This window comes from Copidosoma floridanum, unplaced genomic scaffold (assembly GCF_036245765.1).
Source record: "Copidosoma floridanum isolate Cflo_tuat_1 unplaced genomic scaffold, Cflo_Japanese_pri ptg000001l, whole genome shotgun sequence".
Taxonomy (NCBI): Eukaryota; Metazoa; Arthropoda; class Insecta; order Hymenoptera; family Encyrtidae; genus Copidosoma; species Copidosoma floridanum.
In genome coordinates, this window is record NW_028321878.1 from 10297220 (window position 1) to 10320470 (window position 23251).

General features: G+C 42.4%; 1 protein-coding gene across 3 annotated transcripts in view; it reads right to left on the minus strand.

Annotated features, from left to right (window-relative positions):
- raskol (Ras GTPase-activating protein raskol) overlaps window positions 1–3182 on the minus strand; it is a 75712-nt gene extending 72530 nt beyond the window's left edge. For all 3 annotated transcript variants that reach the window (XM_089593930.1, XM_089593936.1, XM_014358661.3), the window contains exon 1: window positions 1443–3182. In XM_089593930.1, coding sequence (XP_089450056.1) covers window positions 1443–2310 — 868 coding nt within the window. In that variant the 5' untranslated portion in view covers window positions 2311–3182. The remainder of the gene's footprint in view (window positions 1–1442) is intronic.
- Between the last annotated feature and the right edge of the window lie 20069 nt (window positions 3183–23251).

Consider the following 23251-nt stretch of genomic DNA (forward strand, 5'->3'; position numbering starts at 1 on the left):
CTCGTTGTCGATTTGCATGTTTAAGTACATTCAACGTCGAAGCGTGACACATTGTTGATGTGCGCATTACGAAATCACTGTTCGTTCTGCAAAACACCCACATGTGACTCTTCTATACGTTGAATGAATCGATGTAGATTGGAGATTTTTTTTTTTTTTCATTGTTTGGCCCATAAAAAAATGATGTCTGCACAATCGAATGTAGAAAAAAAAAATTACGTAGGGATCCAAAATATTTCGCCACATCCAATTATTATAGTCGTCTAGTTTTGCGGTGCACTCTTTCTCGACAGCACGTAAATGTCCTCGCGTGCGTGCTCGTTATACCCACGAGTGACAAACACAAAAAAAAAAAAAATAAAAAAAAAAAAATGTTTAACCACGTGCACCCATATACGTTTATATCTACTCCCGTTTTTCTCACTCAGTCGCACTCGCACATGGCCACGGTAACCCAACAACCCATAATCTCGCTATTCGCCATATAATTCTGCAAAAAACAAAAAGAAAGGCTCGGCGTTTAATGAACCAGCAAAAGTAACAGCGCGAAAGCGGATTACGCGTACACGCGTACGTATATAGGTATATTCTATGTGTATAAATTCGCCGCAAAGAGCTCGGGAACCGTAATTCTCACGCCTATATGACAATTATCTCCGCGACCCTCCATCTGTCTCTCCCTCGCGGCTAATTGGGTTCCTACTGTATATATATGTATGGTATACACACGCTGTAGAGTCACTTTTCTAAATTCTCATCGCGTGCTATTCATCGTGACGCGCACCCGCACGCTGTGATCATTAGTATCGTCCGCATAATACACTCGTTGTTCAAGTTTGACGCGCAATACAGCGGATAAAACGATTTGATCAACGTACAAGACGTTATAGTATAGACACGCCGAGACGAAAAATGGGAAGAATTCATCATCGTCCCGGAGTGTCTAACTAACGACACTGATACCGTGGCCGCGTGCTGTGAGCTATTACTTATACGTACACATGGCTGTCTATAACTAACGCGAGTAGTTATCGCATTGGAAAAAAAAAAAAAAAAAACTATATTGACGGGCTCGTGCATGTACTACACACGTACGCAGTTGGGTAACGCGTGGCTCTCTCTATCCCCGTCTTGGTCTTCCGCAATCTGCTTTGGAGCAACGTAACGCGTTGTTTACGTTTTCACGTGGTTTTTCCTGTATACTTTCAACGAGGCGTGTATCAAAGTATTTGAAAAAGAATTGGAAAAAGAAAAGAAAAAAAAAATTGTTTACCAAACATATCTATGCTCCACCGTGGCTTTGATCTAGCGATACCGATCTCAATTTATATTCAAATCGTATAGAGTGTGCGTCACGAAAAGAGAAAGATGAAATGAAAAAAGGAGAACGAAACAAAGAGAAGGAGATCCCGATAAGTAGGCCCAAAGCGAGCATCACACACCTGAATGAACGCCGGCGTCAGTGTCCGACTCGTCGGCTCCCCCGGTGCTCCTCGCCGGCTCATCGTCGTACTCCTGACCCGAGTCCCCGACAATCTCCTCCTCGTGTCTACCATCACCAGCACCATTATCCTTGCCGTCTGCGTCCACGGGCTCTTGCTGCCTCCCCCCGCGTACCAGGGCGCTCGTGCTCCGCGCCAACCTGATACTGTTGGTCCGCCTGATCAGCAGACCCGCCAGCCCCGAGCTACTGCTCTGCCCCACCGGTGTTTTCGAAGCAACACCGGCGCCCCTCCGTTCAACCGGCGCCTTCGACTTGTCGTCGCAGGTGCTGTTGCTCTTCGTCGCCCTGTTGATGACCTTCTCGCTCGGCTCCCCGGCGTTGCCCGACTTCCCGGGCTCCTTCTTCGCGGCGAATCGGTTCTGGAAGCGCTCGATCGTCTTGAACGACCGGGCGCGCTCCACCTTCTTCTTCGGCTGCGGTTCCGGCCCCACCGGGGTCTTGGGGCCGTTTTTCGACGCCTCGAAGACTCGCGTGAGGGACTGGACCTTGCCCTTGGGGTGGAGCCCGCCAGGCTCGAGCTTCTTCTTGTTGCTGCCGCCGCTCGAGGACGAGTAGCCGCTGTCGTTTGCTCTCTGCTGGACGCACGAGAGCAGGGTCGGGACGTTAGGGGCGGTTTTGGACGTCGCCAGGGGGTAGCCGGCCCGGGTGTAGGACGACTCGCAGGAGGCCGACTTGGGGAAGAGGAGCTTGGCCGAGGAGGTGGCGATCGGGGCCGAGTTGTTGTCCAGCGCCACGTAAAACGTCGACTTGCGCTTCGGGGAGTCCTCGGGCACGCGGGACCGCTGCTGCTTCTCGGCGCTCAACATTTTTTACGATTTTACTTGTTATCGGGAAATTACGAGCATGGCACTTTACCTTTCCGGGGGAAATGGTGATTTTTGCGTCACTTATGCACAACCGCGCACTCAAACACACTCACTCGAGATACAACGCGATTCTTTTTCTCGTCACAGCCGCCGATTCTATACTCTTGCACGCCCTTTCCTTCGAGATTCGCCCTCGAAAAGGCGACGCAGGGACGGCGGACTAGGAGGTGAAAAAACTAAACTGGTTTTTTTTATATTTCTCGTCCTGCCGGCTGCACGGAAGCAAGGGGTAGATAAAACTCGTCCGCTATCGGTGCACGCATACGCTGGGAGGTTGCACTAGCACCTCCTAGGCTGTCCTCAGCCGGCGATCGATCGATAGCGTGCACGCACCCACAAACACGCGCACAACACCGAAATTCGACGAAACGTGGGTCCGTTCTTGTATCTTATGCTCGTTCCTGTAGATATCGATTATCATTTTTTCGTATATCTTATCTCTCAGGCCTTGTTTGTCAACGCTCGCGAGGCACGATGCACGTACATACACATCCAAAAAATACACAAGTGTTGTCAATCACTTTTACTCGCAATGATTTTTTTTTTTTTTTCCATCTGCTTAGTTGACGTACATTTTTTACGGGATCCCTGAGGATCCTTCACACATGTGTAGATCCTCGTGAGGGAATGATCAGTGGAAACAAAAATGCACACAACGGTGTTGTATGCACCTGTACGGGTGAATCACGTCAACCAACGCCTCGCCCCACTTTTACTCTTGGTCATCCCCTCACCCCTAAAAAATACCACCCCTCGAATCCCATATTCCTCGCACCTAAGCTACAAGTTGTTTGAGAGAATAATTATATATTCTCTAAAGGAGAGAAAAAAAAAAACTCTTTTTTATTAAGTAATCAAAAGGACGAACAATATCCCGAATCAGTCCACGTATCAGACAACACCACGCGCCGTGTGCGTCCGTGCGCTACGTGGAGCGACGACTGTCTGTCGAATAACCGGCTCGGCTTCTTTTTCCCTCCACCCGCTGTCTGTGGCCTATACACATATATAGACACGCTCGCACAACGAGCACGCCTGGCTCGAGACCGGCGATCTCTGGTGGCTGCACGGCGTAGCTCCCTCGCTCGACGCAGAGAGAAGGCAGAGCTCCGCGTTGTTTCGCGTGCCGCGGCGTTTTTGTTACATCGACCTTATATATGTATAAGTACTCTTACAGTGCTTGCCGAGAGAGAGAGAGGGGAATAAAAGTAACGTTACGGGAGGACGGTGACGCACCCGAGACGTTGATTGTTATTTACAACTGCTGTTTCGATTAAACGCACTTTTACACGCTACTGTAATAGTATGGAGATCGGTGGTGGAACAAGGGAGATAAAACGAGATCTTGAGCGTGAAAATGCTTTTGATGCGAGGAATTGGAGCACAGAGAGAGCGATATAATATTTATTTTCCAGGCAGCTGATGGGAAGGAAGAAATGGGCAGGTGCACCCGCGTATACGCGTTGGGAGAAGCTGGGGATAGTGCAAGTATACGAGGCACGCAAAGTAGATCAGGTCCGTTCGAGGGAAAATTTCAAAGAAAGCGTGCGTATGTTTCCTCTATTTGCGATTTTTTTCACCGTCATGGTTTTTAATTGGAATGCAAGCAGAGATCGAGAACTTTCAACGATTCGTTTTGTGAAATCGCGAAAATTTAATCCTTCCGATCGTCTTTTGCAAAATGCATTTTTTTTTTTCATCTCGGTGATTCAGCTTTTAAATGCTGTGCATTCTGTGCCATATGTATACGTAATTTTCAGTAAAGTATTGGATATGGCTCCGAAAGTGAGGTAAATCAACACGCGACGCCACGTGCTTCCAATTTCACCACTTGGTTCATATATTTCTTTCTTTCCTTCTATCTTTTTTTTGCGACCATTAGTGCTGCGGTTCTCAACGGGATACGATTTCACAGTCGAGTTAAAAAAACATACTGTACGAAAATGAAGTGGTTGCTCTTTGGTTTTTGGCACTGACTATTCTCAAGCTTAAAAATTTACGGAGGAACGAAATTATTATTTTTTTGCTTATCGGGAACAGTATGAGAGGAAGACACCATCAACCTACTAAGAAAATAGCACATTATAAACGCGTACAGAGATAAATTACTATTGATTGCAGGGGTATTTATAATTCGTGTACTTTCACGTTGATTAAAATAAATGTGTGGATGCAGGTGGTTCATATATACACCTCGTGATGTATTAATGGAAGGAGGAAAAAAAATAGTTACCACGTACATCAGGGAAAGTCTGATATTTAAAAACTATTTACAGCACCAAGTCATGACGCGCATATGACGTGCTGCTAATTGATCAATTAGACCTATCGTTGTTTAAACTCGGAGTATGGTTAAAAATCGTTCTCACACGATGGTGATTCACAAGGGAGGAAAAATGTGAACGAGTTCCTTCAAACTGCGCTCTCTGTTTTCTCTTGAATTCTGTACGGGATGAGTCGTAAAAGTAAAAAAAAAAAAAATGTCTCCAGATGCGTTAAAAAGTATCGTGTGAATTAAAATATCGGAAAGCTGAATCCACATGTTTTCCTTAGGGGTGATGTAGGAAACTTTTGTCATTGCGATTAATTTGTTGAGCTTTTGGCAATAACACCAGATACCACTTAAAAACTGCTTAGGTATTTCTCTGATGAAAAGAAAAAGAAGTTTCATAACTCGTCGGAGGCGCGCTCACGCGTGCGTTGAAAAAACACAGCCATCAGGTTAAGGCGGACGATGAGATAAAAGGGAGGAGTCACACATTTTGCGTGCGAAATCTGTCTAGGCGACGCGACAAGTCCTGTCCTGTCTTTTCTTTTTCCTTTCTCTTCCTCTCCGTCTGTACACGATCCGCGTGTCAGAGCAAAGCTTGCGGACCCTCTTTCTCTGCCGACCCTGGGCTGGGTGTACAATGACATCTTACGAGCGAGTCGCTGCAGACTCGACAAAAGCCTCCTCTTTGAAAGACATCTTAGCGGCAAAAGTTGTAGCTGATGGATAGGGAAGCGAGAGCTCCAGCTGCAACTTTCGAGCACTTTTTTTTATGCCTCCACGGTGATACATGGTACCTCTCTTTTTTTTTTCGCGGGTGGATTATTTACTATTTCCCCCAAAAAATCAATGTTTGAAAAACGAGTACCATTATCGGTATTGATAATTTCATTATCACAGCACGTTATCAAAAACAAGAGTCCATTATAATATACGTACAAAAGGCCCTTGTATCTCTGGAAAAACACACACCGAGGACTAATCCGCAAATTGGCTGAGCTGAGCAGCCGCCAACCAAGAGATGATATAATAATACTGTATAAGCCCGACGAGTTACCCCCTTCTCTTACTATATACTCGCAGTATCGATCGACGTGCCATTGTTTGGCGCGATAAGCTCTTTCTCCGGAAAATTAGCTCGTACGCGTTTATAATCCCATGTACCCGCGCGTTGAGCGCTTCATTTTCTCCCTGGGAGAAAATTTATATTTACGTGTATTAATGGCCAGAAGCAGAGATAATGAAAAAAGGGGAGGAAAACCCAGCGTGTGACGCACGAAAAAAAAGCCACTCGCTCGGTATAATAACGCCGTCGTCGTCTTAATTTATAGCCGCGACGAGCTGCTTAGCTGTGCAGCGTGCCCTTTTTTTTGTTGTTGCTCCGCGAAGACAGTAAGAAAGAGACTAGCTAATACCGCGTCGAGGAAGCTCTCGGGGGGGAATATTAGCGCAATTATAGCGCGTGCATCGGCCGAACGGAGAGTCGGGATAAAATGGCTAACGGGTACACTACCGTTGTGTCGTTGCGTCACTTGGTTTTTGCCAAAAGGAAGATGGGGTAATTGTTATTCGAAGGCACGGAGGTGCATAACATGCCACGGCTCTACATCATATGCTTCCATGTAAATTGTACGGGCGGATTGTAATCTGACAAGTTTTAATTGAATACCCGAGCCAGGGCGGCCTAGGTGCAGGTCTATACGAGGACTGTATCCTCGGGTGCAAAGTTATAATGCACAAACTTGCTGCACCAAGTCCTTCGGGCAAAAATGAAATAGCGCGAGAGACATAACTTGAAACTAAGTGTAGATGCACATACGTTCTAACTGTGAAGTTTGTGCGTCTGACCCCGAGCCGAACAAACAGTAGGTAACCCGAGACAGGTATACGACTGATAGCGCGAAAAAATACGTACATTTGCAAACAGTTGAAAATGAATAATCAAAGATTCTCGTACTAGGCACACTCGCAAACTAATAGCGCAAAAATCACGCAGCATCTCTGCTCGCATGCATCACGGGCCTCGTGGCCATTCTTCAAAGCGATCTCTCTCGCATCTTCATAATAATTAGCATCACAGACGGCCGGCTACGCTCTCGTAATTACCAGTGCGACGTACCGGAGCCCACTTGCACCCATATAACATACGTGCTGATCTGTAGAATGCGACTGCAAGCTGTGTACAATACACACACACAAACACACTCTCCCCCCCCTGGGACAGTTAGTTTCAGCGAGCTCGTATTGCATACTCAATATGAATTTGTGATGCATCTCAGCGGTGGAGTGTAGATTTTTCTCTGCACCATAAGCGGTGAAACTTGTGGCATTCGTAACGAGCTTTGTTGCAGAGTTATAATTTTTTTACCAGTTAAGGAATAAAATTAAAGTCGAGCCTGTGTATACATCAGTATCGGTGTGCCCACAAAAATTCACCTGGAACTGTTTATATCTGGTGTGTACCAACGACCGCAAGAGCAAAAACCCAAGTTTATTAACGGATAGGTAGGTGTACCCACGGCGTGGTTTTTTTGAAATTCACCATGACCGCATGGTGTACTTGAGCGAGTAGCCGTACACTAGGTTGTATACGAGTACCTATTATACACGAAATCTCAACCGGGACGCGTCGAGCTACATCATATACGTACACGTGCGCCATGTGAGTAATTTAGCGATCGATCAGAGGCAAGAGCGTCAGCTGTGTTATGTATCCGTGTACTGAGTATAGTGGCAGCTATATACGAGCGGCCGATAAACCGTCGCGGGTATAATACATGTACAGGGGATACACTGGCTGTGTACGCACGTGCGAGACATTCATTGGCTCTTTCTCGTAATGAGCGCCGGATGCCCGTGATAGGGAACGTTGGTTCATTGGACTCGCTCGCTCTTATACATAGGTACGCGAATGGATGAAAAAAAGTTTTTTTTTTTTTCCCCCTACACCAGAAGTTATTAATGACCCGTTATATGAGCACCTTGTTGTCGGAACTCTATGTACCTGTGTGCCCCGATGGGGTGAGTTTTTTTTTATTAATTTTTTTTTTTTAACATTACCCGGCTACTGGTGTTTGTGGCTATGATTCACCGGGTCGGAGTCTGTTAATCGTAGGACACTCACCTGAAACAGAAAATAAAGTGCGTCGTTATTATCGTGCAGTTATAACAGTATATACAAGGTATACAATGTTTTACATGTTAAGTTATATGCAACAAAAACGCCTAATTTAAAACCAATACGAAAAAAAAGGAAAAACGTCAAAGTACAGTGATGGGAAAGGGGAACAAAGGGGGAGCTCATCTTTCTTCGTGTGCTAACATTATCTTGTTCCTCCTTCTCTCTTCGCTTGGGTTTTCTCCCTCGCTCGCAGCGTGTGTATTAGGTATATTATACCCTCGAAAGCGAAGGAGAAAGATATGCGTGATCAGTCAACGCCGAGACGCTGATGCGCTCCAAAGTGCATTATACATACATAGACGCGCGTGTTAGTGCGGGAAGTGTGCTGACACAAAGAGAGTAAAGTGGCTCACAAAAGACCATGTAGGCATCGCGTATACGCAGCTTATCTTACATTTGTGGCCGAGAGAGAATCTCTTTCAAAAGGTTCCTTACGCGGGTACGAAATGCAAAGTTTTGTCAATGCTGTTTTCTTCGTGTATGCACGCACACTGCGATGGCAGAGGCAAAATTATGCGTCGTAACAATATGATATGCATTTTGTTTGAACTTCACAATCAAGCCAATGCTTTGAATGAGCTTTCGAAGCCAATTTTCAAAAAAACTCGTCCATAAATACATCCGAGGGAAGAGGCAAGGAAAAAAAAAAAATTCACCAACAACCGGTGATAAATCAAAAACAAAGAGAGAGAGAGAGTGAGGGGGGAGGGAAAAAAAAGAAATCTCGTCGAAAAAGCTCGGCCGGCAAATCGTAAATTACGTAACGCCGTGGTAATGTAAAGGGTCGAGCGGCAGCTGTACAATTACCCGCGCACGGCAATTATCGGCCATTAGCGTCGAACTGCTAGCTCACACGTGGAGAACCTATACCGAAAACTCAAAATTTTCGTACCCTCCTTCTGATCGACAATTATTCCCCCCCTTTCACAGATCTAAAAAAAAAAAAAAAAAAAAAAAAAAGAGCTGCAAAACTTCAAACTCACAGCTTATCGCCCCTACGTGGACAAAAAAAAGGAGTAACAGAACGGAGGCGCGCGCGTGCCAGGTACCTACCCATTAAAAGGTACATTATATTCCACACACACATAAATATAATACAGGTACAGTCTATATACAGCCGTAACCAACTCACAAAATAGGCAACAACCTATGAAATATAGGCACCCACTGCAGACACGCGTTTCCCTCCCGGGCGCGAGATTTAAGGGCCGCCGCGAGCTCCTAATTTACGAGCACAAACACACCTCGCTGTTTCCACGCACCGACAGACGGTGCGCCGACCCCCGCGCGCGCGATTTATTTCCACGTGTGCGCACACCCCTCTTCCCCCTCGAGCCCGATCGTAAATAATTCCGAGGAACTCGCTACTGCAGCTCTGCGCCGCGGTGTCGAAAATCGGTCGATCTCGATCCTATCAGCGAGTATTTTTTCACCCAGGCCGCGAGTGTATACCGAGTGCGTTTGGGGCCCCGAAAATATACGTATAGGGGTTTCTAGGTGGCGCGCCCCTCGGCTAAATCGAGAGTTCGCAGAGGAGGCGCTCGAAATGAGCCAGATGATGCGTCAAGATGAGGACGATGTTGGGGTATTTTTGTCGGAGCTTCTGGCTAGGTTGTTTTTTTTTTTTTGTTTCTTTTCCCATTTCCAGTTTTCAGTTTCGGTATGGGGTGGAACGAAATTGCGTTTGCATGGCTCGGAAGGTGATGACGGGATAATTTATTTTTCGAAAGGGCCAAAAGTGGTTACCGAGCGATTGTAGCATTTTTTGGTTGTACTGGTCAGCTTTTGATGAATGAAAAATTGCCACCAACAAAAGAAAAATAAAAACAAAAACAAAAACAAAAAACAATAACACAACGATAAAAGATGGAACGTCAGACAGTCTCGTTTGGATCGAAGCAGCGGCAACTCGCGCTGGCAAAATTTTCAGTTTTCATCCCTCCCTCCCGGAAAATTACCAGTGAAATTTCAACGCTAACGATTTCACTGTAAGTCGTTGGCGCACTCCCTTCGGCACTCAAAATTTCAAGTGAGACGAATCGTCAAATTCAAAGGTACGGGTAAATGTCACGATTAACCTATAATTTTTATGCACCCCTTTATTTTTAAACTCTCAATCGTGTTCAATTTTAACTAGTAAAGACACGACTTTACTTGCAAATGAATAAAAAGAAGCGATACAACCCGATAGTGTATACAATTGAGCACTCAAAAAGACACCGCAGACACTGTTGCATGAAAAAAAGGAAAATGAAAACCCGAACAATAGTAAACGCTGTCCGGCAAGTTTATTGCGGATTTTAGACCGACCCCGACTGTGACGTGAAAGATTCCCCGTTTCAGCCACACACGTACACAGAATGAAACGCAGGGACCGACATTCAGGGACTCACGTTTTTGGTCCTTTTTCCTTTCGCACCTTCTTCAGGTGTCCCGGAGATGCGCACATGAAAGAACTAGGCGAGTTTCCTTCTTGACTAGTGCAGGCATGTCTTTACGAACGGTAGTGCGGTTAAGGGACTTTTTTCTTCCCTTTTCTTCAAAAAATACGTGACGACGACAAATTTGCCGTCAAAGGCCACGATTCTTTCTGACGCTTTTTGAAAGAAAAATTTATTATGGTTACGATAAAATAAAAATTAAAGGTACAATGTGCTTGTATTGACAGTTGCGATTGTAATTTAACTTTTTGTGTTTCAGATACCCTGAAAGCAGTACCAAATTGTTCATTTCCAATCCATACAAAAACCATGTCGACACCCTGCAGACCAGATACGAAAAAAGATAACATCAAAAAAGAGGTACATAAATGTCTATGGTCTATGTCTCCCGTGTTATTTTCGTGTTTTAAACCGAGATGCGCTCGATTATCTGTGTAAGATTTTATTCGAGTAGAAATAGTTGAAAAGAGAGCCGAAGAAATATTGAAAACTATTCCATTTGGACCAGACATTCCTTTCGTATTTATTTTAGTCTCGTGGTGATTCATGTTAGTATAAAAGTATTTTGATAAATGACCCGATTTAAAGATGCACCTCTAACTCGCACCAATTTCTCGATCACTTGTACTAAACCCACAAAAATTAAGATAGCCAGTGTCCCATACCCCTGTGTTTGTTACGATAAGCAAATATGCGAGTAAGGCCGCTCCACACGAATGTTGGACTTTCCTCTTTCTCCTTTAAAGGTTTTAAATAACACTAGCTGACGCGTAGAATAATCACCAACCAACTCAATCACAAAAGGCTCATTGTAGGTTATTGGGTAGGAAAAAAAAAAAAAATCCTGTGTGCGCCAAAATTAGACAGACGCTTTTAGTATACTTTGATAAAATTTTCTTGAAATACAAATAAAGAAGGAACAAAAATGACGATGGATATTTCTTTGCAAACAGTAAAAGCACACAGGACTCGCCGAGCTAGCCAGAGTGCAAACGGGTCCAAATTAAAAAAAAAAAAAAAAAAAAAAAAAAAAAAAAAAAAAAAAAAAAAAAAAAAAACAGTAAAAGCAAAAGACAAAGGGAGGTGCGAAGATTCCGTCCGATCGGGAATTCATGCCTCGGTAAAAACGCACCTATCTCCGCTCGATCGACGCGCGTGCGCTGCCTTAGTGTAACTCGAAACTCTCGAAGGTCTCCACGAGCAGATAAGACTCACGGGCCTGTTGTGCGGTGATTTTTACGTGTCCCGGCAAGCGAGCTGCGATGGCTACGAAAATGTACGTCCTCCTCGAGGCTGACAAGTGCCAGACGGACCCCGTTTCCAGGTGATTATCTTTCACAATACCGTCAATCAATAAACAAATTCCATTGCCTAATGCCGAGAACCCCATGTCCTTGCTTCTAGATTGGTGTCTCAACTGGTGGACCAGCTGAAGCTGCAGAGCAGCCAGAACTGCGAGAGCAGCAGGGCCGTGTCGATCCCGAACGAGAGCAAGGAGCACTGCCAGCTAAAGAAGCCAATCGAGATAGTTTTCCCCGCGAACGGCAAGCGCGTCAAGACGGCCATAACCGCGGAGACCTGCATCGACTCCTGCGGCCAGGCCAAGGCCAAGGTATCGGTGAGCACCAACCAGGACCCCGGCAGTGATCAGGCCCGTCCTTCATTGGAGCCGAGCCCGTGCAAAGAAAAGAAGATTGACCAGTGCCCACCAGTGTTGCCGTACTGCGAGCTCGTGACCGAGGGGTACAGCTGCAAACGGAGAAACGGACTGGACCCCACCAACTCGGAGATGAGGGGCGTCAAGAAATTCGAGTACGTGCCGCTCAAGTCCAAGATACCGGACTACAGGGATGGTTGCAAGGGTAGGCCCGAGGCGGTCGCGGATCATCCATCCAGGAACGACGGCGGGGTCAAGTCGGGGCGCAGCTCGCCGTTGTTCTTCGAGAGGAAGCTCGACTCCAGGTCGACGCCGGTCATCGGGGGACTGAGGCAGGACTGCGCGAAGAACCTGCCCCGGGATAGGCTCATCAAGTACAAGGCCTGCGTCAACAGGAGGGACGGACTGCAAGACAGATGCGATCCCATGGCGAGGGACGCTCTCAAAAAGTGCTGCAGGCCCAATCAATGATTTTCATGTGTTTTATTAGGGGCCCGGTGTGCAAGTTGAGCTTTCCATGACTCATTGTTTTTTTTTTTTTTTTTTTTTTTATTACTATGTGCAATCATGTAACTAAATTGTATCGTGTCGATTGATTGAAAATGTGGAAAAAATATATAAAATGATGATTGTCAAAGGTGCCTTTTTATTTCGTACAAACAGATACAAAGTCTGTCATCGGCAGCTCCAAAAACTATACGACCATCGCCAAGAGATGCTTTTCCTCACGCACTTTGACTTTTCAGCACACAAAGCAGAGCTCCACGCTGTGCAACTCTACGAAAATCACGAGAGTGCGGCCCCGTCGGCTCTGCGTGAAAAAAAAGTCGGACAGCAATCTGAAAAGGGTCAACTCGACGGAGCTGCGAGCGAGCGTCGTGTACACCGACTGCGACTGCTACCGGCGCAACGGCTTGCAGCACGACTGTCCGCGTCACGAGTGCGGAGGTTGGTTTTTTTTTTTTTTCCCCCCCCCCTCGAACAAATTGGTTTTCTTGTGTTATACTCTCGTCGGAGCAAAAAGTTGTAGCAAAGTTAAAAAACAAAAAAAAAAAAAATCAACGCCAGGTACAAAGTGTCTAACCGAGCCGTGGCCCAAGTGCAAGCTCGGCGTGTACTACAGGGAAAAGTGGTCGCGACTGGACGCCAAGCGGATGCGCGGACCCGAGCCACCTTTCTGCGTTCCGCTCGAGTTCGATCTAACGCGCAGGTACGTGGAAGAGTGAATCATTGATGATGCCGGGCCACGGAGCAGCGGTGGAAAAACTACCTCGGAGGGACAAAAACTTGCAGTGGAAAGCTTCAAACAGGTGTGCTATGTATACAGACGGAGAGGGAACTCGCCTCGAGAGGTTTGTTTCGAGACGCGGATCTAAAAGTATTATAGTTGCGACTGTCGGAGCTTGCCTTTTTCGCGTTTAATTGGTTGCCGCCAGAAGCTATACCTGATTTATAGCGTTTGACGAATGGTGATTTCGTGGACAGGTACACGGAGCTACTGGTACGGCTTATTAATCAAGTTGGAGTAAATTTCACGTCACTACTGTACAACAAAGTGGTCAGTGGATGAATAATGAACGGTCCCTATGCTACGATGATCAAATGCGTTACTTTGTATTTTTGCAACGTGTTCGTAGACGAGGAAAAAGAGCTTTCGCTTTTGGCTCGAAAAGCAGGAAGTTCTCCACTGTACTGTATGTACGTGTGGTACTTGGATGGATTCCAAAGCTAACCATGAGAGAAAAAGAAGGAAAGTTCAGTGAATATTTCCTTGTAATTTTCAACTTCTATATGCTGACACTGCATTCCTTCGGCGAATTCTGGAATTAATAAAGTTTTTTCTCCTACGATTTTAAACTCAATAATTTACATTAAAATTTTTTTTTCCAAAGTGCACATAACAGTTGGTAAACTTGTCTATAAATACACAAATTACGTATACCTTTTAAATTGAATGAAAAAAAAAAAAAAAAAAAAAAAAAAAAAAAAAAAAAAAAAAAAAAAAAAAAAATGAGGCAAATAAAATTAACGGTATCAATGAACAAAAGTACCACCATATACTGTACCAATAAGCTACACCCACTCGCACCGAGTTAAGTGCATTAGGCGCCACAATGCTTGGCTCGCGTCTACTGCAGGGATCTGATAGACTCGCTGTTAATGCAACGTTCACAAATAGCTTCGTCATCCATCTTATTTAAGTATGTGCGAGAGCTATCGGTTGTGCATCGAAAATTGGATCTGAAAGATCGTTTGTAGGCGACGTCATCGATTCGTTCACACAAAGGATTTTTTATAGCGCTTCTGAAAAGTTCACTCATATAAGGTGATGGATGTAAAAACTGTAGTCGGGTTATTACGGCATTGACATTTTTTTATCGCCTACAGCTACACAGTATGCATTTTTAATTAAATAAACTACAAGTGTCATTCCCATTTAGCAACAAATAGAGATTTATGTAGAGACGTTTTACTCAATTACGATTTTGATGCTCTCCCAAGTAATATCAACAATGTTGAAGTAGTCCCTGACCCGTTCGTTCATTCTCGGTTTTAATTCTCTGTTCAATGCTCCACTAACTTTAATTAATGTTTTTGATTACGACGATAAGCCAGGATTAATTGGTTCACGGCACAATTTTGTACAATAGACCAACATGATATTCGGGGCGTGCGAGCACACGTCAACCTAAAATTACTAATTGGCAATGACATAATCTTTGATATGCAATAACAATGGTTTTTGGTGTTTGCACTTTTACTGTAAATGCATGGAGAATATTTAACTAGGCAATCTCGCCATCTTGTAAATAATACATTGTCTCTGATGTTCCTCAGTAAGCGATACATGGTATAGAAACGGAGTGAGGGAGAGATAGTCCAAGGAGCGTGTCTATCTTCGCGAATCGCTCTCTCGTATGTACATGTGCAAACGGACGGACAGGAAGTATAACGGGACGGCGTGGCAGCAGCTTGGATACCAGCCGTCAACCGGGCAGCGATCGTCGTGCGACTTCCGCTACCACACCGAACTCCGAGCTGGAGGGAAAGAGAAAGAGAGACGTGCATTTGCATGACGGCCACGCCACCGTGGGCATTTAGCTTCCTCTGCTCGGTGTGCCTTATACCTTGGATGGGGTGTACCTGCTAAATATACAAATAGGCGTGGATGCACGCGTGTGCGGATACGTGAGTGGATTTTTATAACGTTACGTGTGTCCAGTTGAACTCGTACGTATATATATGCATAAGTACGTCCGGAAGGACGAGCAGAGAGATTTATCGTCAAGTGCATGATGAATTTGATTCTACGGCTCAGTCATACAATAAGAAAAGAGTTTTGTCAAGTCGTTTTTTGGAGATAAAAAAAAAAAATTTATTTAATCTTAAAAAAAAATACCGATTTAAATTTTTTCCAACTTAAAAAAAAAAAAGGTATTTAATTGTTGTATATTCAAAGAATTTTGCACCCACACAGTCAACAGAAATTATCTTATCATTATCATGCACCACGTACGATAAATACATTGTGTGTGTAACAATTGATATAGTATACGTACTTTGAACAATAGTATCAGACTCAACTACTAGGTGGCCTGGAGTCAAAAAAGTTCAACACGCAAGGGGCGAAAATTGACGTCGGTTAGTATATAAGAGAGAAGTAACGAGCACAAATTAATGGTACTCTGAGGCGACGACTCACTCGGCTCCTGTGTACTACAGGTATGAGCGAGTATAACCCAATAACCCAATATAATATCTATGTGGTTCCCTTAGTCACTTGGGGTTTCCATCGCATAGCCGATAAAAACCAGGAAGTGGCGGATGTTGCGACGAAGTACCAAATTTTTTTTTTTGTTTAGAAAAAAATGTCTTCAAATTTTATACGTCTTCTTTTTTTTTTTTTTTTTTTTTTTTTTTTTTTTTTTTTTTTTTTTTTTTTGAACCAAGAAATGGTTAACACGTTAAAGATAAGAACTTAATTATAATAGTATTTGTGGTATCTCCTGTTGAAAAATTTTATTTTTTGGAAATATACAAGCATAACAACATCTATTAATACTTTGTCCTAAAATTTCATTATCAGCATTTTAAATTACAAAAAAAAAAAAAAAAAATACCCAATTAATTTTTAATTATAAAAAGATCCTCTGTTAATGCTATATAGAAAAAGATAATGTTAATTCTTCATGAAAATAAGTGTAATATAGTGTTATGGTTGAGAAAAATTTTCTTATAAAATTTTTTGAAAAACAGCTGTTGTAATTGGTTGATTTAAAAATTTTTTTTTACACTCGAAAAACTCCCTCTGACACAAAATAAATTAGTTTTTATGATTATGTTATTAAAAATATTTCATTGTGTACATTACTTTATACGTATCAAGTCTCTTAAACAAATAAAACAATAAATTCCAAGCTATCGTCTTGTCTAAAAAGCATCAGCATTTTAAAAGTGCAACCAATAATAAACTAAAGAAACCAATGTTTTGGAGCAAACGAAAGTTAGGTGAACAAAATCTGCACAAAGATGACAACTGATAATTTTCCATAAATCAAACAATGATAATATCACTACTCGATTCCCACAAAAACGTACACTCGAGTGCAATAAGGTTCGCTCGTCGTGACAATCGCCATTTGCATGAGCTTGGCTCTGATCTATTGTCGAGAGTCCAAGTACGACTGCCATGGGATATATTCTTTTAAATCTTCGGATTAAGCCCACGACAAAGCCGACTCGAGTTACTTATCCCCCTTCCAACGTAACAGCACTGCCGTGCCCAACCATGATACAGGCGTGTATTTTTCAAATTATCTCTACAGAGACAATAAAAATAAAGTACAGAAAATACGATTGCCCATAGGTCTCGGAGATCGAATGTCGGCTGGGATGGTGCACACGTGAGCGTATCTATGTGTGCACAATACTACAAAAGACACGAGGAAAGAGATAGACGCCAGGGGTCATCGGGAACTCGCGGTTACGGCCAAGCAGAGGTGCATATAGGTAGTTCCATCGGCTCAGCTGTTTTTTTTCTTAAATTTTTTTTTTTTCATACGAGTCCGCGTGCAACGCAAGGCACGATATCCTCTTCCTCAGGTTATTACCTTTTACCTCTCTCTCTACCCATCTTCTTCTTTTTTTCTCGTTCCCTGTTATCTTCTTCCCTTTTGAGTATATTGAAGGATAATAATCTCGCTCTAATGAGGCTCGAAGATCGACGACGATATTGACGATTTTACTTTTGCTGGTTTTGCTTTGTTTTAAAAATATTTTCAACGAGGGAACATTCTGTGACGGAATTCGTTCGATATTTTTCACCGCAAGCGCATCATAAATTTCATCTGTTTGGTACATATAAGTTGTGATTCATGGGTTGGGCTTATTACACGAAGATACATCAATATTATTATCCGATCGGCTCCTACGGTAGAGTGTTACGTTCGACGCGGTGGTATCTGATCTCTGACACGTGAGTTATTGCAAAATCAATATTTTCGATTGTACGCACCGATAATTCACGATTTCTCTCGTGAAGATAATAATAACACATTGGCAACTAGTACTCGGGAGATTTTAACACTTGAACAATGAACGAAAGGTTGTACATATATATATATACGTAAAACTGCGGCACCAAAATAGCATCAATAAAAACGTGACAAATAAAAATAAAAAGAGCCAACTCCCCGACGGACACAAAGCGTGAAATTGAAATTTCTTCGTAACAGTAGTTCAACAACAGCCTCTCACACAGAGAGAGAGTCACGCTGCAACTTGCAGAGTATGTACGAGGAAATCAATAAAAAATATCTTGTTTTTGTCCCCCATTTTGATAAAAAAATTTTTGAAAGCCAACCCCCAAAATTTTATCGTAACAATCATATACTATAAGGAAATAGTTTGAAACACGGGTTTCAGTGTGGGTGACACTCTTTTTCCGTGATTTACACGTTAAAACTATATCCATGTAGATGATATGTATATTTCAACGCGTACAAATTTCGTAGAAAAAGGGTGTTACCCTCACTGAAACCCGTATTAAAAATTTTTTTGTCATACTACACGACACTATGAGTAAAATAAGTCCTATCTCAAAGGTATGCCTAAAAAAAAAAAAATTCGTGGATTTTTTTTGCGGACTTCCTCGTATATAGAGGCGGGGGAGCGCGCATAGCGAGATAAAACGTTATACGAGCCACCACCACCACCACTTTCTTGTTCGCGAGTAAGAAGAGGAAAAGTGGACAGGGTGAACGAGCGAGAAAGCCCCTGCATGTGCGAAGAATAAGAAGAGAAGAGAGATGCAGCTCGCCGAGGGAAAATATAAGTGGGTACGTAATGTATATATGGGAGCTGGAGCCGCAGCGGCCGACGATACGAAGTCCGTGCGGCACGACCGGCTCTCTGTAAGTTACCTGTATGTGGTGGAAGATGCAGAGAGAAAGAGAGAGAGATGTAAGAGGAGAGGAGACGCCAAAAGGGGTGAGGAAGACGAGGAGAAGAGAGGGACTCGTGTATAAAGGGAAGGGAAAGAAAAAACGTAGAACAAGGGCCGATGAAGACGAGGCGGAGGAGGAATAATAGAGGAGAACGCACGAGAGTAGGTATATATTCGGACCGTACAACAGTTTGAAAGAGCGCCACCACTGGCGACAGTCGGAGTCACTATACCGGAAATAATGCACGGAAGTAAGTGACAATTTCTCTTTATTAATTTAATCTTACAAATCTATCGATTTACAAGACGCTTATACAAGTAATAATGAATTTTCCATTATCTAATTTGTTGTTTTTTCCATACGCTTTGAGGTTACATATTTTTTGTGATGTTTGTTTTAAGTAAAAATTGATAAGGTTATCACAGACAATGAAAAATTTATAATTACTTGTATAAACGTCTTCTAACTCGATAAATTAGTAAGATTAAATTATTAATGAGCAATTATCACTTGCATTATCTCCGGTCCATTGACTCCTACTATCGCCAGTGGCGGCGCTCTTCCAAACTGTTGCACGGTCCGAATATACACACTAGCCTACTCCTACAACTCTCGCTATGGGGGAAACATTCATGTTAAGGAGGTCGGTGCACATCAGCAGACTGGAGACAAGGAAAACGAGTAAAAGAAGTAGAGAGGAGAAGAAGGAATGCTCAGTGTATGTGTGTACGAGGTGTGCAGCTGGACGAAAGAGAGGACGGAAATGTGATACATCTCTGTATACATGTAGGTGCAACGTACGCGTCCTATTTTAGGAAGTGCAATTTTACATTCGTAGACGCTGACTGCTGAGTGAAGGAAAAGTGGACGCGAAACGCTTAGGAGGGTACAAGATATCAAGTACATCGCGTCGGAGCGTCAAATAAAAAAAAAAAATAGAAAAAAATAAAAAACATATAGTTGTGGCAATCATTTTTAGTGCCGGGAGAGAAAGGAGGACGCAAAATTTAGATGGTATTTAAATGGGCTCTCGAGTGACTCTGCAGTTTTGCAATGAATTTCCGCACGCACTGGTGATCAAGCTGCATACATTGAGGGCACGCGTAATTACGTGGATCTACTTAAACGACCAACTTCCACCTGGAAAGACGCAAAGCACATATATTTATGCATGTTGATGCAGCAATTGGCTCAACGTGTGCTCATTCCTTCGGATTTTAAGCGTAAAATCAGAGCAGGGATGGATGATCGATCGCGATCCTCCACGGAGAAGAAAAAGGTGCTTTTCCCGTTCGTAAAACTAGCCGGCTAGTCGATAGGGAAATGTTGCTGCTACTGCGAAAGTGATCAAGCAGAGAGATCGAGTTGTATGGACCGAGGTATGGACGTGTACAGGTATACGTATACAGCAGGGAGAAAGAGAGAGTGGAAGCAGAGGAGGAGCAAGGGTTGTGTTTATGCTGTATACCAGCTCGACTAGATTGTGAGAAAAAGAGAAACAGGACGATAAGGAGAAGAACGAGGAGGAGAGAGATTATATACGTGACTGTGCAACCGTGTGTGTATATACGAGTTCCCGAGGAGACGCTGCACCGACTGCTGTTGGTATATACACCATATTACCAATCATCGCGGCCGGCCGGCTGTGCTTTTCTCTGCGGCATACATACAGGTATAGAGTTTGGGATGCTGTACCGTGGCCTGCTCACGGATAGTATAATACCCGTTGTATGGCGGGCGAAAGAAAAGAGAGGTACGGAGAGAAGAATGACGAGGTGTACGACTCGGGATGAGAGTTGATATTATATCGAGAGAGGGTAGTATAGTTTCCGGGATACTATAATACCTCGTACAAATGGGGTTGTTGGGATGCTGATTGATTTTACAACAAAGTGCCTCAACGTCATACGACCGTCGGAAATTGTCTTTTTTTTCCCCCAATAGGCCTTCCGTTACGTTATGTCCATCATCAATTCGTTTTTTTTAATGCCTCGTCTTTTGCCATGCATATCATATCCGCTCCGCTTGAAATCACTATTCAATGCATCCTCGAGAGCGTTCGTACGCTAAGTAGCTTTGTTTTTCCTTCACGAAGCAGCTGTAAACCTTGGGTCCATTGTGGACCAAGTCTTCGTCATTGGAAAATTCAATGCAGGAAATCTGTTTAATAAAATGAATCTTGTGCTTCGCGTGCAGCATCCACGGTGCATATTACAATATAATGTAAGACCATGCAAGTAAGTGAGAACACATCGGGTGAAGGGGGAGCTATGACCTTTCGAGACTTTATGACTCACTTGAGCTATAAGAGAGGAAAAAAGAGAAGAGGGGGTCTAGTGTGGAGAGAAAATAATGTGTACCTGTACTTATACCATACATACTAAACGGCAAAGTAAAATGTATTGGTGTAGGGTGAGCCCGTGGAAAAGTTGTCTTGCTTTGTTTGTGGAGAAAATACGGTGGAGTTTGCGAAAGGATGAATTACAGTGTAATGCCGTGATGAAAAGTAACACCATGTTTAGTCAAGTTAAGTATAAGTACAAAGAGTATTTTAGTTAAGCGGATTACGTTTAGCAAGAAGCTCTATGGTGATGCTTGATGAAACGAGTTGAGTAACAATTTAAAATTATACACTTTAATACATTACGAAGGAACGTTTTTTGATATAATAAAAAAAAAAAAAATTGTAAAATCTTGCGAAATCGTGGATAACGTAGTGTTTTCTCGATTACTTTTTTTCTTTGGTTTTTTTGAAATTGTTTTGTTACTAATTAAATTTTCGAATGTTATATAAACGTGCTAAGAGAAACTGTAATTAAATTTTGCAATGATTATATCTTTGATATAGATGCAGATTTTAAAATAAAAAACAGTTACTGCATCTTACAAAAAATGTACAATCTTTATGTTTTATTTGTCAAACCAACTTACAAAGTAACTCCAGGCTATTTTTTAAAGCGAAATACTCTTATGCAGGAGCAAGGTGATTCCCACAAGGCTTCATACCTTATTCACGAGAGGCAGCACTTTACGGCTTAGATGGGCTGTTACCTAGAGTCGGTACGTTAGCACACATACTAGCCGTTAAACTAGATACCTACTCTGTTGCATGCCAGTAATTGGTAGTTACACACAATATTTCATCGAGAAATTTTGTACTAAAAAAATTATATTATTTGTTAATGTCTTCTTGTAGTGAGGATACTGTTTGTTCAATAAACAAAGAAGCATTTAAATGAGTTACTTATCACATGTGAGACATAAAAATTTGAAAAGAGAATGAGCAAAGGGAATTTAAAGTAATTAAGTGCTGGCTCGTACATTTTTTTTATTCTTTATCGTGACGCATAAAAGTGAAAAGGATGTACTGAACAAAGTGCAGTGAAACAGATGTGCACAAAGTTATACTTGACTGTGAATATAGTTCATTGTTTCTCGAGGCTAAAGCACAATAAATACGTCACGTTTCTTTAGCGAAATATTTGCATATTATAAAATATAAGATAACAAAATATACATGAAAAAAAACTTTTTTTTCGCGGAACTCTTTTTTGACCATCAATTAAAATTATATTTCGACTTATCAAAAGATACCAAGTTACGTAGATGAGTCATGTAGGATTTTATCAAACTAAATGTTCGAAAATTGCATTAATTTTAAGTTTATTGTTTAACTACCAATAATATGTAAAAACAGAGCATTTATTTTTACTATCTCTAGAGGTAAAATCCATTGATACATCTAAGATCTATATTAACTTGATCCATATACTATTAACGGTCATCGCTATCAGTCTTTGGCACATATAGTTCATCGAGATGTCAAAAGTGTCAATGTAGCACTAACGAAAGAGCCTCGAAATAATAAATGTGCTCCTTGCTATACACGAGAAAGCAAATCGAATATAGACAAACTACGGAGGTCCAACATATAAGTACAGCACGTGGCATTCAGGGTTTAACGATCTCATCTAAATCGCCGTGCTATGCGTCTCGAGATGTGTCTGGTCGGCGCGCACACACGGAATTATAAGCTGCTCTATTTCGAGGTCCCTCTCGCGTGGGCCATTTTTCGTCAAGTAGGCCTTCTCGTTACTTGCTCTCTCAACGTCTGTATTTTGATGGTATTTGGCTGTCGTATAAGAGTCCCCCCTCACGTATTAATTTACTCAAGAAAGAGATTGCAAAATATTTTTAGTTGTAAAATGATGACCTAATTTTTTTTTTATTTAAAAAAGTTGTATCTTAATATTTATGAAGCTGAAAGAAGCCTCGTTCTTTTTTTCAATTGATAACCTTGTTTTTTGAAATTTTTTTGTACCGAATTTAAAACAGTAAAAAGTTTTTTTTACTGAGACTAATGACAGCACATTTTTTACTAAAAAGTAAGAGAAGTATTCTTTAAATTAAAAAACACTACTTTTTTTCAGTAAAATTTATCTGATTTCAGAGGTTATCAATACATGAGAGCATGCAAAGTGCAAAAAGCGATAGTGAAGTCAGCGAAGCGTTGATTTTCCACGAGTCAAGGACACGTCACGTGGTTTTTCAAATAATAATCCTAATTACAAGCCTTGGTGAGCGAATGATTTAGTTTTCGTTTGATCGTATGAGCACTGTTGGCCCTATCAACGTAATTGCGCGTGATTGTTCAAGTCATTTTCCTATACATTCTTCTTATAAAACAATAGACTTTTTTTTTTTTTTTTATATAGTCCTCTTTATTCCAGGCAATTATTGGCAAGTTATGTTCCGCGACAGAAATTTACGGCCGGCTCGCGATGACTCATGAGGCTTCCTTCATTCGAGGGTATTGTTACTTATTTTTTTTTTGCCTAGTTTTTTTTTATGTTAGAGTTCGTGCCGAATAAAATCATGATTGCAGCA